Source organism: Lates calcarifer, linkage group LG12 (genome assembly GCF_001640805.2).
Source record: "Lates calcarifer isolate ASB-BC8 linkage group LG12, TLL_Latcal_v3, whole genome shotgun sequence".
NCBI classification, from domain to species: domain Eukaryota; kingdom Metazoa; phylum Chordata; class Actinopteri; family Centropomidae; genus Lates; species Lates calcarifer.
In genome coordinates this window covers 1634506-1660267 of record NC_066844.1, presented here as the reverse complement: position 1 = coordinate 1660267, position 25762 = coordinate 1634506, and the positions used below count along the sequence as shown (strand labels likewise).

The 25762-nt window shown below is 41.5% G+C and overlaps 3 protein-coding genes across 3 annotated transcripts; all 3 read right to left on the bottom strand.

Moving 5' to 3' along the window:
• Positions 1-1607: 1607 nt before the first annotated feature.
• On the bottom strand, positions 1608-13095 carry rbl1 (retinoblastoma-like 1 (p107)). The gene is given in 22 exon segments (XM_018702954.2): positions 1608-3188; positions 3287-3451; positions 3543-3691; positions 4080-4167; positions 4543-4614; positions 4734-4910; positions 5125-5315; positions 5405-5513; positions 5515-5760; positions 5984-6148; positions 6233-6370; positions 6612-6715; positions 6837-6949; positions 7584-7750; positions 8230-8404; positions 8490-8554; positions 8677-8840; positions 9174-9302; positions 9541-9605; positions 9762-9965; positions 10766-10899; positions 12767-13095. Coding segments are annotated over 22 exon segments (3180 nt in total). The 5' UTR covers positions 12929-13095; the 3' UTR covers positions 1608-2990.
• A 949-nt stretch (positions 13096-14044) lies between these two features.
• si:dkey-222f2.1 (intermediate filament protein ON3) lies at positions 14045-21048 on the bottom strand. The gene is made up of 10 exons (XM_018702955.2): positions 20180-21048; positions 16890-17098; positions 16731-16791; positions 16395-16490; positions 15683-15847; positions 15471-15596; positions 15236-15379; positions 15068-15144; positions 14938-14984; positions 14045-14623 (listed from the first exon to the last, which is right to left on the bottom strand). The coding sequence occupies exons 1-10, from the start codon at positions 20489-20491 to the stop codon at positions 14517-14519; spliced, it is 1344 nt and encodes a 447-aa protein (XP_018558471.1). The 5' UTR covers positions 20492-21048; the 3' UTR covers positions 14045-14516.
• Positions 21049-21190: 142 nt separating this feature from the next.
• dnase1l4.2 (deoxyribonuclease 1 like 4, tandem duplicate 2) lies at positions 21191-25762 on the bottom strand. The gene is made up of 10 exons (XM_051074199.1): positions 25627-25762; positions 24671-24756; positions 24491-24582; positions 23708-23794; positions 23513-23625; positions 23316-23428; positions 22254-22408; positions 21817-21913; positions 21556-21676; positions 21191-21464 (listed from the first exon to the last, which is right to left on the bottom strand). Exons 2-10 carry the CDS (start codon positions 24749-24751, stop codon positions 21349-21351), a joined length of 975 nt encoding a protein of 324 aa, XP_050930156.1. The 5' UTR covers positions 24752-24756; positions 25627-25762; the 3' UTR covers positions 21191-21348.

Sequence of the window (25762 nt, the reverse complement as noted above, 5' to 3'; positions counted from 1 at the left end):
TATGGGTTTCTTTTATTCCTTTACAGCGTCGCTGAGCTGCTGCCGTTTCTCTGAATCTCCCACTTCTTTATTATATCCAGAGGTTTTTATTCATCTCATGTCTGTTCATGGACCAAACTACAGAGAGAGAAGAGTGAAAATACACGAGGAGAGGAAACAAACATCCACCTTCCAAAGTTTTTCTGTCATTTATGTGAAAAACTAAAACAGTAATTTTCATATTATAAATTATATCAACTATAAAACTCTCTGATTTAACCAAAATTAAAAGTTTCTTTTAAAAAAAATCAAGTCAACATTTAAACCAATCAGCTCTCAGCTCATGTGAGAGCGCGGTGTATCCCATCATGCCCTGGGGTGGGGTCTTGAAGCGGATTCACAGGCCACGTGTCGGCAGGACTCGTCTACACCCGGACCGGGACCAGTAGCCCGGCTTTATCTAAACGTAATGGTTTTAACGCATCGCCCGGAGACTGCGCTGTGATACAAATCAAACTCACCTGCGACGGTGTTGACCGACAGGTGCACGCGGCAGAGCTCACGGTGGAGGAACCTGCAGGCAGACTGGTTCTCTGAGGAACCTTTACCTTCATCCCTGCTGTTTCTGATCGAACAGATGTGACCGTGTGTTCAGGTCAGAGTCTGGAAACTGCGTGAGGACTCACCTGTGACTCACCTGACGCTGTGGAGGATGCACGGTGCACGAGGCTCGGACAGGTGAAGACAACTCTCCTCTTCCTGATATGAAAGACTGTAGGACATTTAAAGCTGAAGTCTTCACTACGGTGGCTGACGAGGGACATTTAATTGGTGGAGAATTAAAATACCTGCTTTACTCCGCGCAGTAGAAAACAAAACAGAAGGTTTTAAGGCGTCAATATTAGAATTAATAGAAAGCTATGACAATTAAAACCAACACGTAACGCAGGGATTTTTTTTTAGACTTTACATATTTAGAAATGGATTTTAGACCAATGAAAAGTAAATATGAATAAATCAGATTCACAGGATCGTTCTTCATCTTAGAGACAACAGAGTTTAGAAAACACAGTCACCACTTTGTCAGTTCATCTGAATTATTGTTTCTAAAGTAAATAATAAATTTTAATTCAGTTTTTCTGATTTAATTTTATTCCTGGTGTATTTGAGGGCTTTGTAACAACATCTAGACTTAAATATAAAACTAAAAACTCACAGAAACTTCATCAATGAGATTAAAAAAAAGTAAATATGAAGAATCGTTTTTGGACTTTGAGGCTCAGAATTTCTACTAAATATTTTGTTTATTTATTTTTGGCCTCTTGAGACAAAGAATCATCTCTGGTTGCTGTTATTATGAATAAGAGGTTAAACCCAGAGATGAATTACCTTCTTCAGTTTCATTCAAAGTAATGGAGTCCTGAAGAGGCTGAAGTAAACATGCTACTGAATTTCTACTAAAATTCTAGTGGAACAAGTGGAAAGTTAGACAAAAAGCTCAGGAAAATAAATATCATTTTGCCTTCCAGACATTTTTCGCCTCCTTTAGTCCTTAGATTTCTGCTCTAGATATTTAAGATCAAAATCTTCTCTAGTTTGAACATAAACTCACGAAGAAGTCAAATAAATAAAGTGTACAACATAAATTTTATTGTACAAAACTCTTAACAGTTTGTAGAAAATACAAATTTCCTTGAAAAGCAGAGACAGAGCAGGAAACAACCAGGCTGATCTGGAAACAGCTTCCATTATTGTATTTTCTGGAAAAATCTAAACTTTGAATTTACATTTGACGAGCAATTAGTTTTTAACTCTTTATCCTTTTTGTTAATGACTGTTTAACAAACCAGAACGTAACAGGTGTTAAATGTTTAAAGACTGATTGCTAACAGCTGTACTGACTGTATGAAGGAATAAAATGTTAAATTTAATAAAAACAAAGAAGTGTAGATACTACACACTCTGGTTCAATAATGCTGCTTCAGTGAAGCACTCGTGTTGTTAGCATTAAACCCGTTGTTACAACATTATACAACATTAAATGGTTCATAACCACAGAGAGGAAAAAGATTAAGCTGATTAGTAAAAGAATAAAAATCTTCCCTTGGCTGATTCTGTAGTGAAGACTTGTTTTCTACTAGAAAAATGTACAATAGAGCTTGATTTGTCAGATCATGTTTAAGGAAACTATTTACACAAGTTCAGGGTTTTTTAAAAGTTCAAATCTTTGAATAAGAATTAAACCTTGTTACTTTTCAGTCCCTGATATCTGAAGTGAGTTTATATGTCTCACTTTGACTTTAAACACTTTAATACTGATGTTTAACTCAGAAAAGCTTATTTATGATGAGCCCAAAGTTTTTTCAACGTGATGTTCCAATGTTTGATTTTTCCAATCACGTTGTTGTGTGTAAAAGGTCAAAAATCTTTTTAATCAGTGCAGTATTTTGTGACTGACAGGTTCAGATTGTTATTATAAGCGTCTCACTACATTACGACAGGACTTCTACAGAGACAGGCCTCTTAGAAACGTCGCTATATAACAGCACCAAAAACAGGAATTTTACCGAGCAGAACACAGGAGCTGCTGGAATACCACTGCCTCCATCTGTTAGTGTGTTTGTGTTACTGTGTGCTACTTTTACTTTTACATAAAGTATCTGATTACTTCTTCCACCACTGAAAGTCACACAACAACACAAACACACTAACAGATGGAGGCAGTGGTATTCCAGCAGCTCCTGTGTTCTGCTCAGTAAAATGATGTTTGAAGCTCCATTAGAGCTCTCAGTGAAGAGGTAGGCAAACGTCTCAGTGACTGTTGTTTTACTGTTTTGTGTTAATTGTCCTGATGAGGCTGAAATATCATTTTCGATATTCTTACTGGTAACAGAGACAGAGTTTTTGGGGGGTTGTGATGAGACTGGAATTAAAATCTGCTTTGGATAAAACATGGCTGACCCTCAGGTCATGATATATACAGGTCAAAGGTCAAACAGGCTGTTTACGTTTCAGCGACTCTGCCGCTCGGACACGACGTCCTGCAGCCGCTTCAGCAGCACGTCCGGGCTGCTGCCGTTCTCCGGACACGCCCTCTTACTGGGGGAGTCACATGCCGCCGGTGACATCATCACGTCGCCCTCCATGGTGAAGGCCCTCTTCCTGCTCACACAGCCCTGCCTGATCATCCGGTTGATGTCCGATAACTCCTGCAGGGAAGAAACAGCACGGAGACAGAGTTAAGTCCTGACGACTGTTTTCATTAACTCAGATCAGTGTGTACTAAAACCCGTGTGTGAGTTCTGACCTTGGACGGGCTGCTGTTGATCCTGTAGGTGTAGGAGTTTGGCGTCAGGCATCCCGCCGAGTTCTTGTGAGGGGAGACGTACAGCGAGTGTCTCTGGGAGACTCGGCGAGGAGAGAGAGGCTGAGCCCGGACCGACGGGAACGGAGACAGAGGAGGAGCGTCCACCTGGAAGATCAGAAAAACCGAACCGTCACCTTTCTGTTCGTTAAATCTAAAACTTAATTTAATTTCTTCTCGCTGTGAGCTGGAGTCGTACCCGGTTGTCGTGGGTGGCGTATCGCAGCGCGAAGCTCTTCATCTTCAGGATGAAGACGGTGTTGTAGAACTGGATGAGGTCACCACGTTCCTCCTCGCCTGATTGGCTGGAGTTTGACTCTCCTGAGACTGGATTGGTTTTCTCCGCAGCTGTGGAAACAGACAGTTTGGACTTCTCTGGTTTCTAAATTGTCAGGATTTGTACCTTTTCTCTTCATCACATCATCAGAGCTGTGATGATTAGTCGATCAAATTAAACCACTTTGATAAATGATTTATCGCTTTTTGAATCCAAGGTTCAGTGGTTGTTTATTGATGCATTTTTTAACAGTTCAGACTGAAGTTTTATTATAAAATTAGGTGCTGCTTCTCCTCCTCAGATCAGGTGTTACATGTGGTAAATTCAGTTTGCCAGTTTATTTATAAACCTGTTCCTGCAGATTCTCACCTAAAGAGGGCGCTGTACTAATGGAAAAGAAAAGTTTCTGCTCGGCTGCTTCAAGTTTCCATCGTGATGTTTAATCAACATGTTACTTACATTCTCCTCCAGAGACCGGATCCACCTCCATGTTTTCATCGGCCACCTGCTCCCTGAGAGTGTGACGCAGCAACACACTGCGGTAAACCTGCACACACACACACACACACACACACCACACACACACACACACACACACACACACGGTTTTACTTTCTTCAAACTTTGTCACATATTGAATATTAAACTGATCATTAATCTCTCTCCTCTCTCTCTCTACAGGTGTTTCCTCCTCCAGAGTCTGAAGAGTCTGAGATCAACCATCAGCTGCTACAGCCATTACTGGTCTGTTGGTATCATCCCTCCCTCTTTCCCTTTTTCTGCCACTCTCTGTTTCTCTGCCTTTCTGTCTCTCTTCCTCTTTGGTAATTATAGTTAAACTATCATGTAAATAAAATTTGTACTGTAATTGTCAGTTTGGTCGTTGTCCCTGTTCACTGCAGTGTGTGTGTGAGAGACTAACATGGCTGCCGGCCTGTGGTTGGCTGCGGTAACACTTCATGATGTCCTGGAAGGTGTGAGTCTCTTTTGTGATCTACAAAGAACCAAAGAATCACAATCAGTGTTATTATTGATCCAAACAGAAACCAACCATCATTTAAAGGTGAAGAAAGAGACATGAACAGCGTTTTGTGAACAGGTGAGTTGTCTCACCTTGGATATGATGTAAATGCTGCAGAGCAGCAGCTGGTCGAGGTGTCGGTCCTTCATCAGATCGGTGCAGTTCACCAGAGAGTGTTCGAAACACGTCCAGATTTTCCCACGAAGCTCAGAGGAAATGTCCAGCTTCACGCACAGATCCCTCAGACGGACGCTGGCCAGGTGATACACCTGAGAACAGACGAGGAAAGGTAGGTGAGGAGACTGAGACATGCAGGAGGAGGTAACAATGACCACATTAAGTCCTGAAACATAAACATCTGTGCCCATAAAATAAGAAATGTTATCTTAAGGGACCTCAGGGCCGGTTGGTGCTCAAACGCTTCAACAAATAAAAGAGAATAAAATCTTTATATTCCACAAACAAACATCAGCCGGCTCCTACCTTCCTGAAGAACAGAGCGAGCGATCCGGTGCGTCGCGGCCGACCGTTTCCTGTCTGGGGGTCGGAGGTCACAGGTGCAGGGGTGGGTCGGCTCGGGGAGGCGGTGAGCAGGAACTGAGCAGTGACAGCGCCAGAGGAGTCGCCACATGGCTGAACCGGGATCAGCGTGATCGTGCGGTCGTTACTCACACCTGCAATCACACACACAGACAGGAAATTCAGGACTTGTTGAATCCTCTGCTCTGATTGGCCGCTGCAGAGTGAGGTGAGCGTCGTGTACCTTGCAGCGGGATGCTGACCACGGTGGTCTGGGATCCCTGGCCTCCGATCTTCAGTGTGTTGCTTGAGCCGAACGTCAGCCTCTTCGCCGGAGACAACACTGGGCTCAGGACTCAGGTTCGGAGGGTCATCGCCAAAGAGACGGCGCTTGGCGCTGCCGGCCGCAGGAGAGCTGTACCTGTCGTGGACGGACAGAGGAGAGGGAGGAACGTCTTTTCGGGCGCTGCCGAGACCGGATCTGAACTCCCTGATTCGTGGGTGGATGATGGGAGAGAGGGCGACCAGAGGCAGGTGGGGCTGAACTCCGCTGATGGAACCAGAACCAGAGCTGGAGTCGAGACTGGAGGAAAAGTTCACCTGGAGGGAGAGAGGGATGAGAGGAAAGAGAGGATGAAGCAGAAAGAAGACAAGAAGAAATTTCTGTTCTTTTTGTTCTCTGCTTTCTACACTGTGTATGTTCAGTTAAAGACGTCTAATAAAATAATTCATTTAGAGGAAGCCATTTTGTGTCTGCTCCAGCAGCCGGGGATCATGGGTAATATACACCATTCGAGTGTTTGTATGTCTGTCTGCTGCTGACCTCCTCCACTGTGGGGACTTTGTTCCCAGCAGCCTCCAGGGCGCTCCACAGGGCCGAGTCCGAGGTCCAGGCTCGGCTCTCCAGGACCTGCTCCTCGATCGAGTTCAGGTGTTTGACCATGTCTCTGGACAGACCTTCCTCCGAGCGGATAAACACCTCGATCACCTGCACACACACAACAAATCCAGTTATTATCACACACAGGTAGGATGTGACTTCTCCAGGTTTCTCCAGGCAGAAGGTGTTTACCTTGAAGAAGTAGAACGGAGCCAGTTTGAAGACGGTGATGATCCATGGGAAGGTTCTCTGGGAGCTGTAGGAGAACAACACCACCTCCAGACAACACGCCATCAGGGAGCAGTGGAAGATATCCTGCTCCAACAACACCTGACAACACACAGGTACACTTATGATAATTCAAATATAAGACTGTTTAATGACTTTTAAGGCTTAATATTTACTTAAAGTCACTCTCTAGAAACGGACTCCTTTAAATTTCTCTCATGAAATGTGAGTCACCCGTTTCTTTTCCATCCTTTTAATTTAGTCTCCCTTTGTGTTTTCGGTCTGCATCAGTGTGACTTGAATAAAGGTTGAATTAAAAACACACACTGTGTCTGTTGCTTACACTCATGTCTTTGCCCTGCAGCCGTTTGGTCTCCTGAGCCATGACGTTCTCCAGGATCTTGTAGTAAAGGATCTCGGCCAGTTTCAGTCGATTCTCTGCAAAGTCTGAAACGAGACAACAAATACAGGTTTTATTCTACAGGGACTGCTGCGGTTTATGAAAGTCAAAGACCCTAACGAAGGCAATAAGGAATTATAGCGTGTATTCAGGATGTGTGTATTGTACCTATGTGAGATCCAGGTGTGTCCTCCGAGTCGTTGGTGTAATGTTCTTTGAAGGTTTGTCCCAGAGTCTTCACTCTGGTCAGGATGGACTCAGACGGATCTCTGGAGCACGACCTTCAACAACAAACACACACAGTTTATGACACACAAACTAAACACAAACACACTAAACCCTGTAGATTAAATTAAATCTACACATCTGACCAGCTCCATCTTCATTATTATTTCAAGGATTCATTATTTAAAAGGTTTAATAACTGAACAGCTAAAATCACAAAATGATCACAAAGAAAAATTCATCTGAGAGGAAACAAATATATATATATTTTAAATAATTATGATTAATTTATCAATTAATTGATTTAAAAAAATGTCTGTTGGTGTCTCAAACTCCAAGGTGACATCTTCTACATCCCCAAGATATTTAGTTTAATGTCACAGAAAACCGGCAGATACCTGCTTTAAAGATGAATTAAATCACTGATCAATTATCAAAACAGTTGCAGTTTTAATAATCTGTCCACAAATCTTTGATTAATTGATTTATCCCTTCAACTTCTGTAATTTTTAAAAATATGCTGCTGACATGTTTGAGAAATTACAGTAGGAATAGTGATATAACTTTCTTAAATCACAGACTAATAATCGATTGATTATGGATCTGTTTAATCTGTAAAATTAAATTTTACTGTTTTTCTCTGATCTGCTCGATTACAACGAGCACTCGACCCCACAAACAGAAACTGACTTGAATATCTGCATCAGGTGGTCGCTGGGCGCCGTCCTCAGCCCGGCCACCATGCTCTGCAGCCGGCTGACGCTCTGCGTCGCCGAGGAGACGGGCGTGACGAGCAGGTCCTTCTCCTTCAGGTAAACCCGTCCAGTCAGAGGCGTGGAGGGGGCGAGGGAACCGGACTGAAGAGAGACAGAGATTATTATCAACCCACAGGTTTCACATGAGGTCGACTGTGTTTACGTTATACATTTATACAGAACTATTTATTAATATCTTGGATTAAACTCACATTTAAATCAGTTTAAATCTGAAAGAAACTTTTTGTAAACATTATCAGAGCATCAAATCTTTTACATTTTACAACACATTTTAATATAAATCAGTCAATATCAACTATTGTCCTGCTGCCCCAAATACTGACTTGAATGTGGATTAATCCACCGCTGAAAATAGTCCCCTCCTGTTTATTTGATTAAGAATTACAGCTGAGCCTTTTCTTAAAAAACACTGAACACCATGTTTTGTTCTTAAAGTTTTACGTCTTCAGTTGTTCAGAGAAACACTAACAATAATAAAAATGTAGAATATCATCCATCTGATCCCTCAGGTGCGTCCCTCCTGTACCTGTTGTTACCCGTGGATGTGTACGTGTGTTTACCTTCTCTACGTGCTGCTGCAGCTGGCTGTGATTGGTCGTCTGGCTGGCAGACGGCTCCTGAACGATCTTCCTTGGCGTTCCTATCTCCTCATCGGCATCGGCTCCGAGAAACACTCGTTCGTCGAAGTCTCCGACCGTCAGCACGTACTCCTCGTACTCCCTGTTTATGGCTTTACTGAAGAGAACACACACAGTTTAAATGTGTTCAAAGGGAAATTAAATATTTCCCTGAAGGTGACCTTTGACCTCTGGTTGCTTACTTGTTGTCTATGAAGTTCTGAGGATCCAACATTTCTGTTAAAAGCTCCTCATTTCCTTTCAGGATCTGATCAGGGGAAAAGAGATAAAAACAAAATCGCAGATGGATTAAAAGCTGCTTAAAACAAAGCTGAGTGTGTGTGTGTGTGTGTGTGTGTGTGTGTGTGTGTGTGTGTGTGTGTGTCTTACCTGTCTCTGAAACAGTTTCTGTATGTACGGTTTGAAGTAGTGCTGTTTGATGCCTTTCGCCTCCACCACCAGTCCGTCGTGCAGCTCACACAGCCTCTCCAACACACAGGGAGGAGGCTCGTCACCTGAGACGTGACCATCAGCTCGGTACAGAGCGGGAAGACCTACGACAACACACACACACATGTACAAATAAACACACATATCACAGTACTACACAAAGGCTTAATGAGGAGTATTTATGTCACTGTTCTACTGTGTCACACACTCTTTTCTTTCTCTTCCTCCATGAGTGTTTGGCCTCATTTACACCAGGTATCCGCACTTTTTAAAATCACTTTTACTGCTTTTTAAGACCTTTATAATATCATGTTACACTGCACGATCTTGAAGTTTTGATGTAACTGTTTTGTTGTGCTCATAAATACAGATCGAAAAAACACTTCAGGGGGAAATTCGTGTAACTAAATTGAGAGGAAAACATCCAGAGTCCCCACCTCTGAACGTTGGGTTGATCAGATCCTTCCTGTTGGAGCAGAGCAGAGCGTTTCCAAACACCAGGTCCAGACAGCAGAGCAGCAGGTGGTACGAGTTCACCAGGTCATCGCCGATCATTCGGAAGTTACCTTCATAAACACAGAGTCATATCAGCCATAAAACAGCAGCAATCTGCGTCCTGATTTACAGAAAATTAACCTGCGACTGCTTTGATAACCGATAAAGTTCAATATCTACTGGTTTCAGATTCTCAAAGTTAGCTGTAGATCTAATCCTAGCTAACGAACAGTTTAGCAGAGAAAACACTGATGTCAGCAGGAACCCGAGCTCCCCGCTGCTCTGTGGTCTGGTTTTGCGTCTTGTTACCTTTGGTGTAGACGAACAGCGTCCAGCAGAACTTGAACACATCACTGATGTGACAGGGAAGCCGCCTGCAGAGCCAGAGAGACGACACACTTAGTTAGACCGGACTGGACGACTGTTTGTCTCCATAAGAGGCTGAAACGACGGCTGAATGTGACAGAGAGAATTAAATCTGTGTGCTCATGTTTCCTGCTTCAGGGTACAAATGTGTGTGTGTGTCGTGCCTGTGTTTCCTGCTGCGTGGCTGCCGTGGCGGCTCGCCTCCCTGCGGGTTCTGAAACATGTCCATGAAGATGGGCTCGAACTTGCGAAAGATCACCGTGGAGACCTCAAAGTTGCGCTCCAGCCGGTCCATGCGTAGCCTGAAGTCCTGCGACAGGTTGGACATGTCGGCCCACTTCCTCATCTTAGAGAAGAACTGGATCAGACTGAGAGGCGACAGACAAAAGACACGACTTTAACACAAAAAAGGCTTCATAAATACAAAGTTTGAGTCATTATTCAAGTAATTAATTCTCCTTCAGAGGCCTTCAAAGTCACAATAAAGTAACAGAGCTGGGAGCTGAAATGGAGTCAAAGATCTGAATATCAATGGAAAAAGAAATTAATGTGTATTAACTTAAGAAAGAGAAGAGATTTCTGGCACAATTTCCCCTGAAATGGAATGAAATAACTCTGTATTTTGCGATATTAAATGAAATCCTAAGAGAGATAACATAAGATAGAACTTTATCAATCCTGCAGGAAATTATTTTGCCAGACATAACTTTAAAAAACAGTGACAATCCTGCAACACAGTGCAGTTCTTCTCTGAAAACAATACCTTTTTAATGATTGTGATTTTGTACATTTAACGCAGCTCAGGTTTGAAAACATGTCTAGTTTATGGTCTGATCTTTGGAGGATTTTACAGCAGTGGTTGACAGATAGCAGCCTAATCTGACCCTTAAAGTCTTTTCACACTATTTGTACATCAATTTATTTTTTATGTTGCTTTTAACGACTGCTTTCATACAGAACATGAAAGCAAAAAGGCGGTGTCATTTTTTGTGCTTTCGCACCACGAATAACGATGTTGCTTTGGGTCAAAGGATCCTGGTAGGCGGTCGTCTGCCTCCTCAAGTGTGGCACTAGCATCTTTATTTGTGTTGCACTGTATGTGAAAATACCTGCAGCAGCAGGTTGTATTTAATCTTTTCACGCTGCTGCAGATTCATCAGTGACTGACCTGAGTTTGGAAGATCGAAGGATCCTGGTGAGGGAGACACAGTTTCCCTCCATCAGCCCTTTACCCACGGTCGGGGTCGATCCCTTCCTGCAGGCGGCGTACAGCGAACAGGCGAGCCAGTGGACGACTTCCCCCTGACAGACAGAGCAACAACACATCACATAAACAAACAACATCATGCGTCATCTTCTCTCTGCGTAAACAGGAAGTTCATCAGGAACATGAAGAGCTGAAGAGAACAGCAGACAAATACAAAACATAACAAATGTTTAAGGAACAGAAAAGGAGTAGAGGTGACTAGGTTAGAGTTTAATTAACACTTTATAATGTAATTAAACAACATTTTACAATCATCTGTGTCACATTTCAAGCAAATACACCAAATATCCAAAGTTACCAGCTTGAAAAATCAGCATATTTTCTACTTTTCTCTGTTTTATATCATTATAAATTGAATAAAATGACAAAATAAGTTATTTCAGTGTCAGTTTGGGCTCTTAGAAACTGTGATTTTCTTTTTTTAAACGATTTTCTGACATCATGTTGTCTGTAGAATAGTTGCAGCCCAGGTTGCAGACCTGGTTAACACTTGCACTTATATAAAGACTTATTAAAATCTTACAGAAGACTGTTTTATTCTAGCTCCACAGTGACTAATGACTTGTTTTGACTGTGCAAATGTTCTGAGTGACACAAAACCAAAGCAGCTATTAACAGAGGATAAATTAAGTGACTTAAAGAGCCATTTAACCAGCACGAGGCTGCTACTTCCTCCTGTTATCAGTCACCGTGGAGCGAAGTTGTGATTAATGTTGTGGCTGTGAAGCTGTGATGAATCCCTGCATGCAATAATAATGATGAGGCTGATGTAATCAGTGGCTCGGGGTGGAGCAGATACCCATCTGATCAGGGGCAGTGCAGACAGACAGACAGACGTGTTATAACATGTTAGTTATAGATACAAATACTTGATTACTGCCACACAACAATTTCCCTTTGCTGCTGTATGCAAATCCCAACAGCTTTTCTGGTGCATCAACCAGAGCCATATATTAATTACGCCTACATATTATTATTATCATTATTGTCTTGTAAACTTGTATGTAGAGCAGTGAGGGCTTTGTACATATAGATCCACCCCAGGTGGTGTAAGAAATCACTATTATAATAGTTATGCATCACTATATTTTGATGGTTTGTCTCTTTTTCAGAAGATTTATTCACATAACATCTTTTGAGACTTAACTAAAATACACAGACAGATGAAAGAAAGAAACTGGACTGTGGCTGCAACTGACAATTGTTGTCATTATTGATTCATTTACTGATCACTCTCCCATATGCTGCACCACCTGCTTCCTTGTTTACAACTTCAGAAAGTTATATAGATGCCATGTGTTGTGGTTATTATTGTTCCCCCTCTTACTGGGTAGTAAGCAACAGTCATATCTTTGTGTTTATTTATGTTTACCCAGGTTTGTTGTCTTTGTTTTTGCTGCATGTCCATGTGTAGATCCCTGGATATTATTACTGGTACTGTGCACTGTGTGAAAGTACAGAGCCACAAAAACCAGTCATAGTTGGCTGATAATGCTGATTCTGATAGTTTCTAGGTTAATCAATTAGTTGTTTATAACATGCTCATCATGTTGGTGACATTTTCAGGGTCTTATTTTGTGGGAAAATATGTGTAAAAATCCCAAAATACTCCGTTTACTTTAACTCGATTAACAGTTAATGACAGTTAATATTTCTGTTCATTAACTGGTTGATTAATCGACTAATCCTAGCAGCTCTGTGTTGGATGATGTAAACAGTGAGTAGCTGAAGCCCTTTAACTCGGTGTTTGTGCTTCTCACTGCGGTGAAGTTTCCTCCCGTTGAAGGTTTAGACATGGCGATAAAAGTTATAAATATTGCCGTGTTTGTGTGGCTGTGAGTTAAACTACAGGCTGGGTGGTGAAACAGCCACTGAGGACGTTGTTTAGAGGACATATTTTACCTCCAGGGTATATGTATTCCATATGGCAGTGAAGTTCTCCATGGCTGCGGCGGCCGTCTGTTCGTCCATGTTCAGCTCCTGACACAACGTCTCCAAACTCCTCCGGACTGAACTCTCCTCCATCCTCCCGGACTCCGAATCCGACGACTCTTCGCCCCGCATTCGTACAAACAAAACTTACAGTCACAGTTTGACCCGAGTTTTAAAAAAATTTAAATCCACCCCCGTAGAACCACCTCGGGAGTTAATGCCTTACACACCACAACACGGCGCCCCTCACAACCCCCGAGCTGCCTCCGGCTTCCCCGCGATCGGCGGACTTCCGCTCGCCGTCCCCACAATGCAGCGCGTTGGCGCGAAAACTGCTTGCCAGCGACCAATCAGAAGCGAGGGGAGCGTCAGCATATGAGAGCCAATCGCCCAACCCCCTTCTCTCGCTCTCGTGCTCCGTACAGTCAATCGTTACCAAGCAACTGCCCTCTAGTCTCGTTACCACCAATGGCTTATTCACTGTTTAAAATGTGATAAACACAATGATACATTGCCTCGCCTTTCTTTGGGATATTCAGCTAGGCTTTTCCAACTTTATTTGAATTGTTAAATAAAACATTCATGGTCCTTTAGAGATGAATCATACTGACTCTGGTGATCCCTTGTTCTTTCCTGACCTACAAAGACACAGTAACTGTAGCTGAGACCACAATTTGACTCACTGACATCTTAACATTTTACCCTACAATAGAAATTATATTTTTTTAAGAGCATGGAAAATTCATAACAACTATAAAATATAAACCAATGCTAGCTTTACCCAATGTTAATTTTTATTTCCCGATTCCTGGAATTGTTAAAAATATGCTTCAAGATCCTAGAAATTATTTTATTTGTATTTTTTTTTTAAATCACATAGATATTAGCCTAAATCTTAAATTAAAATGTCAATAAAAAGGAACTCTAACTAAGCTAGCTAAGACTCAGCTGTACTTTATTTAGAGCTAATTAGCAAATGCTAATGCAAACATCACGCTAAACACTTAAGAACACAGATGTAAGCATCAGTGTTAGTTGTCATTTGACAGCAAATTTCTATCTCTTCCTAAAGAATACATCTGTATGCAGGTATACCATTATGCTAATGAACGTAATCAAGTCTTATCTTAAATCAGAATCATAGTTTGTTAGTTTTTGTTTAAAAGCAAAGCAAATGTCAGTCATACTCAATATAATACACATACAGCAGTAGATGTCAATACAGGAATAGCAGAAAAACACTCCAGAGTCTGTTTACTCATTTTTATTGTTTGTGGAAGCAAAAGCAGAAAGTAAGAAACTTAATTAACTAAACTAGTTTAGCTGCATCAATGTTCATCTAAATTTAGTCCTTCAGTGTAAAAAAAAAAAAAAAAAAAACTGTGTTGAATACAAAACACAGTACACAATTTATATGATATCCCAAACATGATCTACAGGACTACAGTATTTTTATATTCTTATAATCTCACCACAGATTACATGTGTTTAGAAAATAATACAGCATTTTACTACAGTGTTTGTTAAAGACTCCATAGACTAAATTATATCAGCAACAACAATCCCCAGCTCTATTTCACTTTATATTGCATTTTTAGAAGTACAGATGATTTTATTTTTCCATTATTCTAAGTAGAGGTTAGTAATTAAATGCCCCTCACACGTTTAGAGATACCTGTTTTGTGTGTATGATTGTGTTTGTTGGTACATGCATGTGGTCTCAGTGTGTGCTGTATCTGCTGTTATCTCTGGTCTCAGTTGTCTTTATCAGCAGTTTTGGAGCAGGGGAGCTGCTGTTACTGTGGTAGCCATTAGTACTTTTAGTACCTGGAGAAAGAGAGAAGAGAGGAGACCGAGGCAGAGAGGGGGAAGAAAGACGGGAAGATGGTGAAAGAGAATAGAAAAAAATAAACACAGAGGAGAAAAAAACAGAGAAAGAAACATTAAAAAGGGAATTATGTCAATGCAAATACATACAGTTAAACAGAAACCAAAGGCATCTATTCTGCATTTTTAGTTTTGTTCCAGTGGCAGCATTCGGTGCCATATGAAGAGTAATATTCCTACAAGTCAGTGTAAAGAGACTGTGGTGGTTTTGGTTGTGGAAAGGCGTTTTAAGTGTCTCCGCCTTAGTTACTTACTGTAGGTGGAGACGGCCTGAATGTTGAGGATGGACTGCTGCCCGAGTCTACAGGGGAGGAGATGGAGATTAGTCGGAGGGTTATATCGGAAACACATAGATTTAATCACATCTCCTTCCCCTCCTCTCACCTGTCCTCCTCTCCCTCCAGCAGCTTCCTGTAGGTGGCGATCTCAATGTCCAGAGCCAGTTTCAGGTTCATCAGGTCCTGCAGGTGTAGGAGAAAAAGAGCGAGGGTTTTTAGATGCTTTAGGTTCTTTATTCTGTCTGTTCTTTTGGTTTCTCCCTCCATCACTCACCTGGTACTCTCTGAGCTGCCTGGCCATGTCCTGTTTGGCTCTCTGCAGTGCATCCTCCAGGTCTCTGGTCCGGGCCTTGGCCTCTTTCACGGCCAGCTCTCCACGCTCCTCTGCCTCGGCGAGCTGGTTCTCCAGACTGGCACGCTGAAGATGGAGGTGGAGACAAGAAATCATCCAGTGTGGGTCTGAATTTATCCAGTAAAAAACATTCTGTCAGCATTTCCTGTAACTGTACCTGAGCTTTGACGGCCTCTATCTCGCTCTGCAGTCGGCTGATCAGGCGGTTCACCTCGGCCACCTCTCCCTTCACGATGCGGAGTTCGTCTCCAAACTGGCTGGCCTGCACCGACATCTGGTCGAACTACAAAAGAGATTCATTTAATGACCTTCAAACAATGTCATTAAGTGTACTCTCTCTACAGTCGCGTCCAGTTTCCTCGTCCTCACCTTGCTCTTGTACCAGGCCTCGGCCTCCTCTCGGCTGCGGGCAGCAATCTCCTCATACTGGGCTTTGACCTCGGCTACGATCTGCTCCATGTTCAGGCTGCGACTGTTGTCCATCTGAACCACCACTGACGTGTCTTTGATGCTCGCCTGCAGCTCACGCAGCTCCTGGTCAGGGAATAAAACACAACAAAAAGATGATTAAATGTCATATATATCATTGTTAATTCATCTCTCATCCATGTGGTGCAACTTTGGACCAAAGTTAAACTATTTACTATATTTACAGTTTGTTTTAGAATTTAAAACATTTGCCACTTTAATTAAATCACCAATGAACTGATGTGTTGTCGAAACATTAATAAAATAAACATTGTCCAGGCATGTTTCGAAGAACTCTTTAGGGAACAATAAGAAACATTTTCCTGCATGTTTCTGTTTTGTCTCTGTTTCTATATTAATCACTGAAGGTCTCCAAGAAGCCTGACAATAGGACAACAACAACAACAACAACAAAGGTTTCTGTTAACTGGAATTAAAAGTTAAATTTCCAGGGACAGTTCATGTTTGAAGTCGACTCTTCAATGAGTCACGACACAGAGACAGAACAATGAACCAGAGGAAAATGTGATCTTAACAGTTCAACAGTGGAATAACTGGACACCAGAGGAAAAGTGGGAAAACACTGTTTTAAAGCAGGAGGAAGTTTCCGTACCTCATCGTAGACGTTGCGCAGGAAGTTGATTTCGTCGGTCAGAGCTCCCACCTTATCTTCCAGATCTGCCTTCACCAGGTAGGCAGAGTCTACGTCCTGAACACCAAGAGAAACAAAGACCACATTCAGAGATTAAACCACAGTGAGGCTAAATGACCAGGAAGTTTCTCGAACAATTGCCAAAGCTTTTATGGGTTTTAATGTGGGAGTGAAGGAGGGAGACAGAGAGAGAGGGGGGAGACAATAAGTAGAGGACAATAGAGTGGTTCATCTTACTCACCACACCTGTAATGTATGAATGAATATGAATGAATGACTGAATGAACGAGTGCTGACCTTCTTTAGGATAACAAAGTCATTCTCCAGGTTGTTTCTCTTGTTAATCTCATCCTCATATCTGCAGCAGAGACAGGTGGAGGTGGAGGTGGGGTTTAATTACACCACTTGGGTTTTTACAAAAGTATCAGCTCAGTGTCGCAGTGTAACATTATTTACTTGTGTTTGTAGTCCTCTACCAGGCCCTGCATGTTCCTCAGCTCCCCATCCAGTTTGGTCTTGTCGTTGTTGACCAGGTCCATTTGGCGCCTCAGGCCCGCCATGTAGGCCTCAAACAGGGGCTCCACATTGGAGCGGCCCACGCCCTGGCCCTGCAGCAGCTCCAGCTTCGTCTCAAGCATCTTATTCTGCTGCTCCAGGAAACGCACCTGGATGGTAGAAAGTGCGGTTAAAGGGTTTTTTCTTTCCAAATAACATAAAGTATCTTCAAGGGATTGTATTGTAGATTTTCACATGATGCATCTGATTGATTTTGTGTTTATATCATGTCCATTTGTCAGCTAGCAAACCATCTTTGACCTGATAAGAGTGCTGCAGGAATGAGTCCTAAAACCAGGAAGTTAGCATGTTAGCACTTCCTGTTCCCATGTTCCAAAGTCAATGGGTTTTTGGTTAAATGTCTGAAATGTCTGTGGTTTTAACACAAGCTCAAGACATTTTCACATTTTATTGTATGACATAAAATCAGTGAGTAAATCCCCCACAAAAATGCATCATCCCTCCATTAGAAAATTTGTTTACAGGGTGCAGAAAGAATCCAATAGACATAAAAAATGACCATTTTAGCCTCAAGTAGCTTCAGCTAATCTGTCAGCAATCAGTTGCTGTTTGTTTCTGAAATGGGGCAACATGGGGAGAATTCCACTGCTGTCCACTGGCCTCTTGTTGAATTTTATCCAATGTCATATCGTTTAAAGGGAAATTTTCTTAGTCCTCTTTGCTAGTAAATTGCTCAAACAAAATAAACACTTCAAACATGTCACAGAAATTATGCTGTATATTTGTCTGTCCTTGGATAAGCAGAGGTTCATTCCAGCAGATAACAAGCTCGAGCTCAATGTCGACCCTGTATTCCAAGCTTGTATCTGCATAGCTCGAGTTTCCTGCCTGTGGCCGGGTAGATCCACCACCTTATTGTACCTTCTCTCCCCAACACAAAGGCTGTTTTCTGCTCAGAGCGAAATAATCTGCCTCTGATACAGAACCACACCGTGTCTGACCTGATTTATCAGGTTACAACCAAACTCAATGGGACGGAAGTGGGACAGATAGCTTAAATATCCACTGGCCCTGTACCACCAGCTTTTTCAAAGTTTAAATGGCTGTTTAAATCCCTGATGCATTCACTGAATTCCTGGCTCTTTTTAAGGCTTTAAATCTGAGTTACAGTTCAGATCTAAGTGGGGATTGTTTCATTAATAACTAGTATCAACTAATACCGTCATCGACTCTTTGAACTGAATTATAAACCTGCAACTAATACAACTTTGTCTGCCTGTTGCACTAGACTGATTACTTCTCTGCATGAGGGGAGCTGCTCTTGAATGTTTTAAGTGCCAGTGGGGCCAGGTGGGGTTGGATTACACCAGTAATTGCAGGGTCAGTGTATTTATCAGTTGACTTGGTTTTGCCTTTTAGCAGTTTTTTGCACAGAAGAACTATAGAAGAGGTCTTACTGCCAACGATTAAACACAGAAATCTAGAGAGTTAATGTTGCTTTCTTGAATTTGGTTAAAACCTCCAAGAACAGGGAGTCTTTTGTTGGTTACCTGTTGGCTTGGAAGCCACATCAACCATCTCATTTACAAGCATGAACAAGCTTCCAAATGTTTTCTGGGACGTTTCACAATATTTTGTCTTGTGACACTGAAACTGATCTGCAGCCGGGTCCTCACCTGTTTTTGTTTTTTTTTAAGACCACATACTTTTTTGTTTCTGTTGCTTTACTAACAACACTGCAGAGGTGTAAACTAACACAAAGTGAAAACTCACACATTTTGAATTAAAATGACCAGGCCCGTTTTAAATGTCAGTTATTTCTGTGTGACACTAATTTAAGGATCTGTCGCTGCTTCAAATTTAAAACTCAATATTTTCCTTTCCAAATAAAAATTATATTTAGCCGTGCAAGCCACCACATAAAGGTTGGCGAGCCATACAATGAGTAAAACAGGTGTATATTGTAATGTTCTTGCACTACAGGACTTGTTTCTCACAAATATTTGCACAAGTTACTTCTCCACTTTAAGTCTTATTATACTTTAATTATACTATGCACATATTGCTCTGTACAAGATCAAGTGGCATGAATATAATAACAAGAGGACACATTAAGACTAAAGACAAACTGTCTGAATCCATATTATATGGATCCAGAGAGTTAATGATGTACATTAGGACAAATGGACCTCCGTCCAGCCCAGCAGTCTCTCTATGCCTGAAGTGTATCTGCTGATGTGAGGCGCCAACAAAGCGTCCATTGTGAGGGTGTGTTACCAACTCCGTGAGAAAGCGGAGATGTTCCCTAAGTAGGGTATCGATGTCCGAGCGTTATCACAGAGCTGCTCGTTCCCTCTGTGGGAAATGTGTACAGCCTGTGTTCTTCAGGATCCTCAACACAGATACTTCTCACATTTTACCTCCCTGTTTGTTGTTTCATAACACCCAGTATTTCACTGTGACTACCTGATCCCGGGCAGGGAAAGTTATCGGACCATTCAGGCTCTTAAACATGAGGTTAGCTTGTGTTTAGTTTACTTGACATCCATCTGTTTAATGACTGCAGATCACAGGGATTAATATGACTGTGGACTTTCCCTGTCAGACCATGTACACCTGCACAGGTGTTTTCACTTGTTCTAATTAGGCCTTTGCTTAGTCTGAGGGTGGAAGATGCCGAATTAAAATCACCTGTGTGAGTGCAGGTACTAAATGTGTTGGAGAGGTGACAAAACAACAAAAAATGTGTCTGTAATTTCTGACGACATTGACCGGACACACTGTGGTTACATTTTGTTTAAAGTAATTATGCTACTGCACGATGAAAAGTTAATGTTTTTAGGTGCAACATTACGTCAACCTTTCAAGTTTGGTTGCCTCTCATGGACAATTAACAGCAATTTAACAGTAATGTCTTCATTTAAGAGTAATGTGGTTTCCTCTCACAGTAAATAAATACCTGTTCTGCAATGAAACAGCAAAGTTGACTGTTAATTTAGTCATAGAAGGAAGGTGAATTAATCAATAAAACAAACATTGACAAATCAGAATTTTCTTTTACAATTACAACTTCTTAAAGATCAAAGTAATCTAACTGCTTCTTTTGTCCAACTAACAGTCTAACACCCCCGGGTTTTCAGTCTGGAATAATATAAAACAAGGCTGGAACCAGAGAAGTTTAAAACTATATCAGTTTCCAATCAATCTTCTGTAACTGATTGATCAACTACCTTATCTATGAAGCTGGCGAAGCGGTTGTTGAGGCTCTTGATCTGCTCCTTCTCGTGGGCTCGGCTCATGGACAGGCTGGGGTCGATCTCCAGGTTGAGGGGGGCCAGCAGGCTCTTGTTGACAGACAGGGAGGCCAGCGGGGCGCCCAGGCCGTGGTGGTGCCCGTTGGAGCCCGTGTACAGAGAGCTGCTACTCAGGGAGACGCCGGTGAACCCGCCCTGACCCGGACCGAAGCCGCTCAGCCTCCTCGACCCGCTGCTGCTCCGCATGGAGCTGCTGGAGCTGATCCGCTTGGTACGACTCAGACTCATGGTGGAGAGGGAGATGGAGGGATGCTGGAGGAATAAGAAGATGGAGAATAAACAGGTTCGGCTGTGAGGGGATGAGCCAGAGTCAGGTGTCTGATCACAGTGGCAGGTCTCAGGTGTCTCATGGCCTTTTAAACCTCCCCAGGGTGGAGTCTGTAGAGGAGGAGAGAGGCCGGAGCACAGGTGGTGTCAGATATCCAGTGTTTTAGACTTTGGATGACCTGCTTACCTTTCCTTTTTAAAATCTGCACAAACAGGTGCTGATGATCGTAGACCTTTTGGCAACGGACAGTGAATTCTTGAACAATGTTAATACTTTGGCGACAAAAAGCCTGATCTACTTATGTTTCATTTTAATTGTGCTGCCTCAGCCTGGTCGACCAGATCTGCCTCCACAACCCAAGATAGTGTTGGTGTTTGTATTTCACTGTGTTGAATCTGAAAGAAATGTTGTTGTTCCTCCAACCCTGGGGAACAACTTGATTTTCCCCAAGTCAGTTTTTGGTGTACACTTCATGTTTCCATATTGTACACAGGTAAATCCCCTACTGGACCATGACTGGATCTAAACCTGGTTGTGATGCAACAAAAACAACCATAAACTTTCCTCCCTCTGCAGATGAGTTTGAAACCAAACTCTACACGTGCACAGCGAAGCGTTCACATGAAATAACAATAAATAAAATACTTCTCTGAAGGTGATTAAAATAAAACTCTGCTTTAATTACCAAAACGATTACATTCTCCAAATGGATGCAACATTACATTTAGTTGTCAAAAACAAACCTCTTCCTGAGCTGTAAAACACAGAAACAATCATCATTCATGGACAACCTGTCCTGATCAACAATCAGGCTGTTTCATTTGTCCAAACGTCTTCTCTTGGCCGGTGTGTTTGATGTCTCTCCTCTCTTTCTTTTCATTGTCACAGTCTTCCTCTGTAATCCTGTTGTGTTCACCCTCTTCTTCTGTGGTCCTGTTAGTGTTCGAATGACATTGAACAAAACTGAAATATGCAAAGAAGAAAACAGTGTCATACAAACACAACAAAGTTAAACAACAGTTACCTTTCCTCTGAGTTTGTCCTTTGGTGGATTTGGTCTCTGTCCTCTTTTGTCTTGGTGCTTTTTGTTTCTGACCGGTCTTCAGCTCCACCTCTACAGGATAATGGTCACTGATACTGAGAGTCTTAGAAAGCAAATAAAGACATATTTTGAATATCACTGTGTTGACAGTGAGCTGGCCTGTTGTCTGACATTAGAACTCATTGTCCATGACTTCTATTTGTGAGACACAAGAGATTTAAAGCTTGTTTTTCTCAGTCTTACTTGTTCATCAGTCAGTTTGAATGCTTTCTGGAAGTTAAATGACTTGGCTGAACTGGGGACAATGGCGTCCAGCATGGTCTGTCCGTAAACCACGATCCTGGTAGAAGAAAAGACGGCACAGAATTTAAACTTTAACATCCTCTGAAAAGGGAGAAACAACCTTCGTAAGTGTTTTTTAAATCAACCATGTGTTGAACCTGTAAATTAAACCAAAATGTTTTGGGGATGTTTGACAAATGAGAGTTTACAAATATTATGAGAGGAATAACTGTGGAATTGCTGTTTGTAGCGGCTGATGAAAACAAATCAAACAGCTGTTTATGAATGATGAATGAGATTTATGTACAGATGATGACTCTTAACACTTTAAAAACAATCAAGGTCGTTAACAAGACAAATACCTGTTCAGAGTAACAGTGCTAATGTGTGTGTGTCACCTGTCGTAGGTGTTGTCGTTTTTGTTACTGGACGTGGTGTCGACGTCATCATCTATCAGCCAGTGGTAGGGAGCAGAGTGGATGCGGATCTCTCCCTTCTTCTTTTTGGAGAGGTAACGTCCATCTGCATTAAAGTCCCCCAAAATCATAATGTTCTGCAAAGGAAACAGCAACAACAACAACATCATTGGCAGCCATGAGAAGACGTCCTGTCACAGCAGATCCACCTGTCGAGTTGTGTGCAACAAGCACCAGACTGCTGCAAAATAACCACAGAAACGGTTTTTATCTGCTGTGGTGTAGCTGAAAATGTTAGCACATCTGGCTAGCTAATTATATAATGGTAACATGACCATAACCAGCATTACTTCAGAGACTGTATTGTTAACTATCCATATTAGTTTGTGGAGTTATAGGTTACAAGGACTCTTATCTTACCCCACAGTGTGGAGGTTGTTAGTTAAGCTAACGTTTTCGTTAGCTGTGTACAGTCCTGGTCGTTTTTTATCATACTCTCTGCAGAGTGTTTATATCAGTAAGCATTCAAATATTGAACAGTCATAAACTGATAAAGCAGATGGTCAGAGAGCAGAAGAGTTTCCAGCGTTGTAATGTTTGCAGTAAGGAATGAAAACATCTCCATATCTTACTAACTCTGAATACTACAGAACTAGCTAATGTTGAATCCTGGCCCTAATGATAGTATATTGTTACTTCCTGGTTTACTTATTTCTTCATGGTAACTAACTCTTCACGTCACTAACTCTTCTGTTCGACAAACAGATGGCCTGTGTTTACAAATAACAAGAGGAATAACTGTGGAATTGATGTTTGTGGGAATAGTTCATGAAAACAAATAAAGCAGAAGGGTCCTGCTTTAAAGAACTGTGTACAAATAAATCAGTCTATAACTGTTTGACCTGATAAACACTGAAGTGTTGAAGAACTTTAACAAGATCTTAATCACATGCTGTGAGAGAACCAGAAATAAGTGGAGTCACCACACCTTCACATGTTTGATTTATGAGACACCCTCTGACAAAGTTAAATCATCCGACCTACGTCAGTTTCCCATTTCTTCCTGACAGCATTGACCACATCATCCAGCTCATCCAGCTCCTTCAATGAATCTTCAGGTTTGGTGTGGACTGGGATCAGTACCAGGTCTTTCACAACTGAAATACACAGTTACAGTATACAGAAACACATGCACTCAGACAAAATGAATATACACTTATAGAAACATATATGGGACATACCTGTAGTTGGACAGCTGAAACGCAGACTGAAAGGCTCCCTGGCGAAGGCGTCTTCATCTCCAAGCTGATTATCTTCATACTGATAACAGGCTTTCAGTGTCACCTCATTCTTTCTAAGACACGCACACAGGCACAATAAGACATTGGTTTGTATGCATGCTACATTTACCATTATCTGTATATAAACCCTCTCACCTGTAGAAACAAACAAACTGCTCCTTGTAGGTGTCTCGTCCCAGTTGGCGGCTGGCGATCATGGAGTAGGAATGTTTTTTGTTGGAGCTGAGGGAAACAAACAACAACAAAAAACAAACAACTAACTTGTTGGTTTTTCATGGTCCAAATTAGTTGTTTATAGAGTGGTAGAGGAATGAGTCCTAAACCAGGAAGTCAGTTAGCATGCTAGCACTTCCTGTTCCCTCGTTCCAAAGTCAGTTTAGTTTTTGGTTAAATTTTTGAAATAAGGTCTGTGGTTTTAACACAAGCTCAAGACATTTTCAGGTTTTATTCTCCGACATAAAATGGGTCAGTAAATCCCCCACTCCTGATGTTTGAAGCTTTTACGTGTCTTAAAAAAGGCGGTTGCTAACGAGTGTCTAAATGAGACTACAGAGGTTGTCGGGGACGTTAACATGAAAACCCATCTACTCACCAGTCCACCTTTACAGCCTCGTTGTGTTTCTACTCACGCTCTTTCAAACTCATCACTAACTTTCTAAGAAGAAAGGCTTTTGTAGAAGAGCTCAGAGCTAAATGAAATGACCAGTTGGAAGCTTAGTGGTGGAGACGTTGACGTCATGTGACCGTGGTGTAGTTGGTTTATAGCCTAACATTAGCTTTTTACCTCTGGAGATTGGATTTAGGCTTCAAACATCAGAACAGTGGTGTTCATCTGTGAAGATTATCTGATCAACTAAACCTTGAAGGATCAGAAACTTGATTTTCTGATAAATACTAAGTACAGTGCTGAAAACTCACCCGGTGTTGAGTTCTTGGAGCAACTTTTCCATGGCTTTACCACTTTTATCCACCACCTCCAGTATCACCACCACACTGTACTGACACATGATCTGGAAGAAACACAGTCAACACAGTACGCTGGTACTATCTTTGGTGTCTTGTCATTGCAGATATAAAACATGATTATCAAAGAGTTACCTTGGTGAGGTAGCGGATGACTGTCTTGTCTGTGACTTTTTTCAGTCCCAGGTTCTTGGCGTTGAAGGCTGCTATCTTCATTTTGACTTTATTTTGAAAGAAAGATGATTATCAGTGTTTTAGAGAATGGATATAAGTGACATAATGTTCCTACTCTATGTGACATGACATAGGAAGAAGAAATTGGGGAACATATGCATGAAAAAGCAGAAACTGAGGTAGATGAAGTGTGGGAAAATGAACAGGTCTCAGGGTTCAGAGTCTGTGGTTGATGGTTTTGTTGAAAGAGAAAACGTCAGCTGTCTTCCTGCACGTTTACAGTTCAGCCTCTACATTATCATCTGCTTCACACCAGTGATAATAGCTTCAACATGACTTCAACAGACATGACTTTATTCATAAAGTTAACAGTTAACATGAAGTGAAAGAAGAAACATGCACAATAGATTTTAAGATATTTGTTGTATAATTAACCTAAATTGAATTGAAAGGATGTTTTATGCATGAAGTTCAAAAGTTCATTTCCCCACGTCCACATACACTTTTAATTAGAAACTTCATTCATTCATTCAGACAGGTGTAACTTAAATCTTTAACTTCTTTTTGACAAGATCTCAGTTTATTTAACATGTTTCATACTGTATGTCTTAAAGAATTTGTTATTTTAGAATAAACTGGCAGAACAGCTAATTTATGACAAAGTCCTCAGAGTCTTTACTTATGTTAAATAACAGCATCATAATTTTAATAATACTCTGTTACAAGTAAAACTCCTAAAATTACAATTTTACTCAAGCGTACAGGGAATCGTACAGTAAAAAAAGTAAAAACACACATTATGCAGAATGGCCAATTTCAGAGTTCCATATTATCAGTAATATTATAGTTCAGTAAAAGTAATGAGAAGTTTTAGTTCTTAACGTTAGTAATGTAATTTAAGTAGAAGAATAACCTACCAGTCTGAGAAAAGAAGTTAAACAGTGAGTGGCAGCAGCTGTTAATGCGTCCTCAGACAAACTGAGACTGAACTCTGCAGAAAAAGATCTAACAACAGAGACAGGAAGTGTCTACGTCTACACACACACATACACA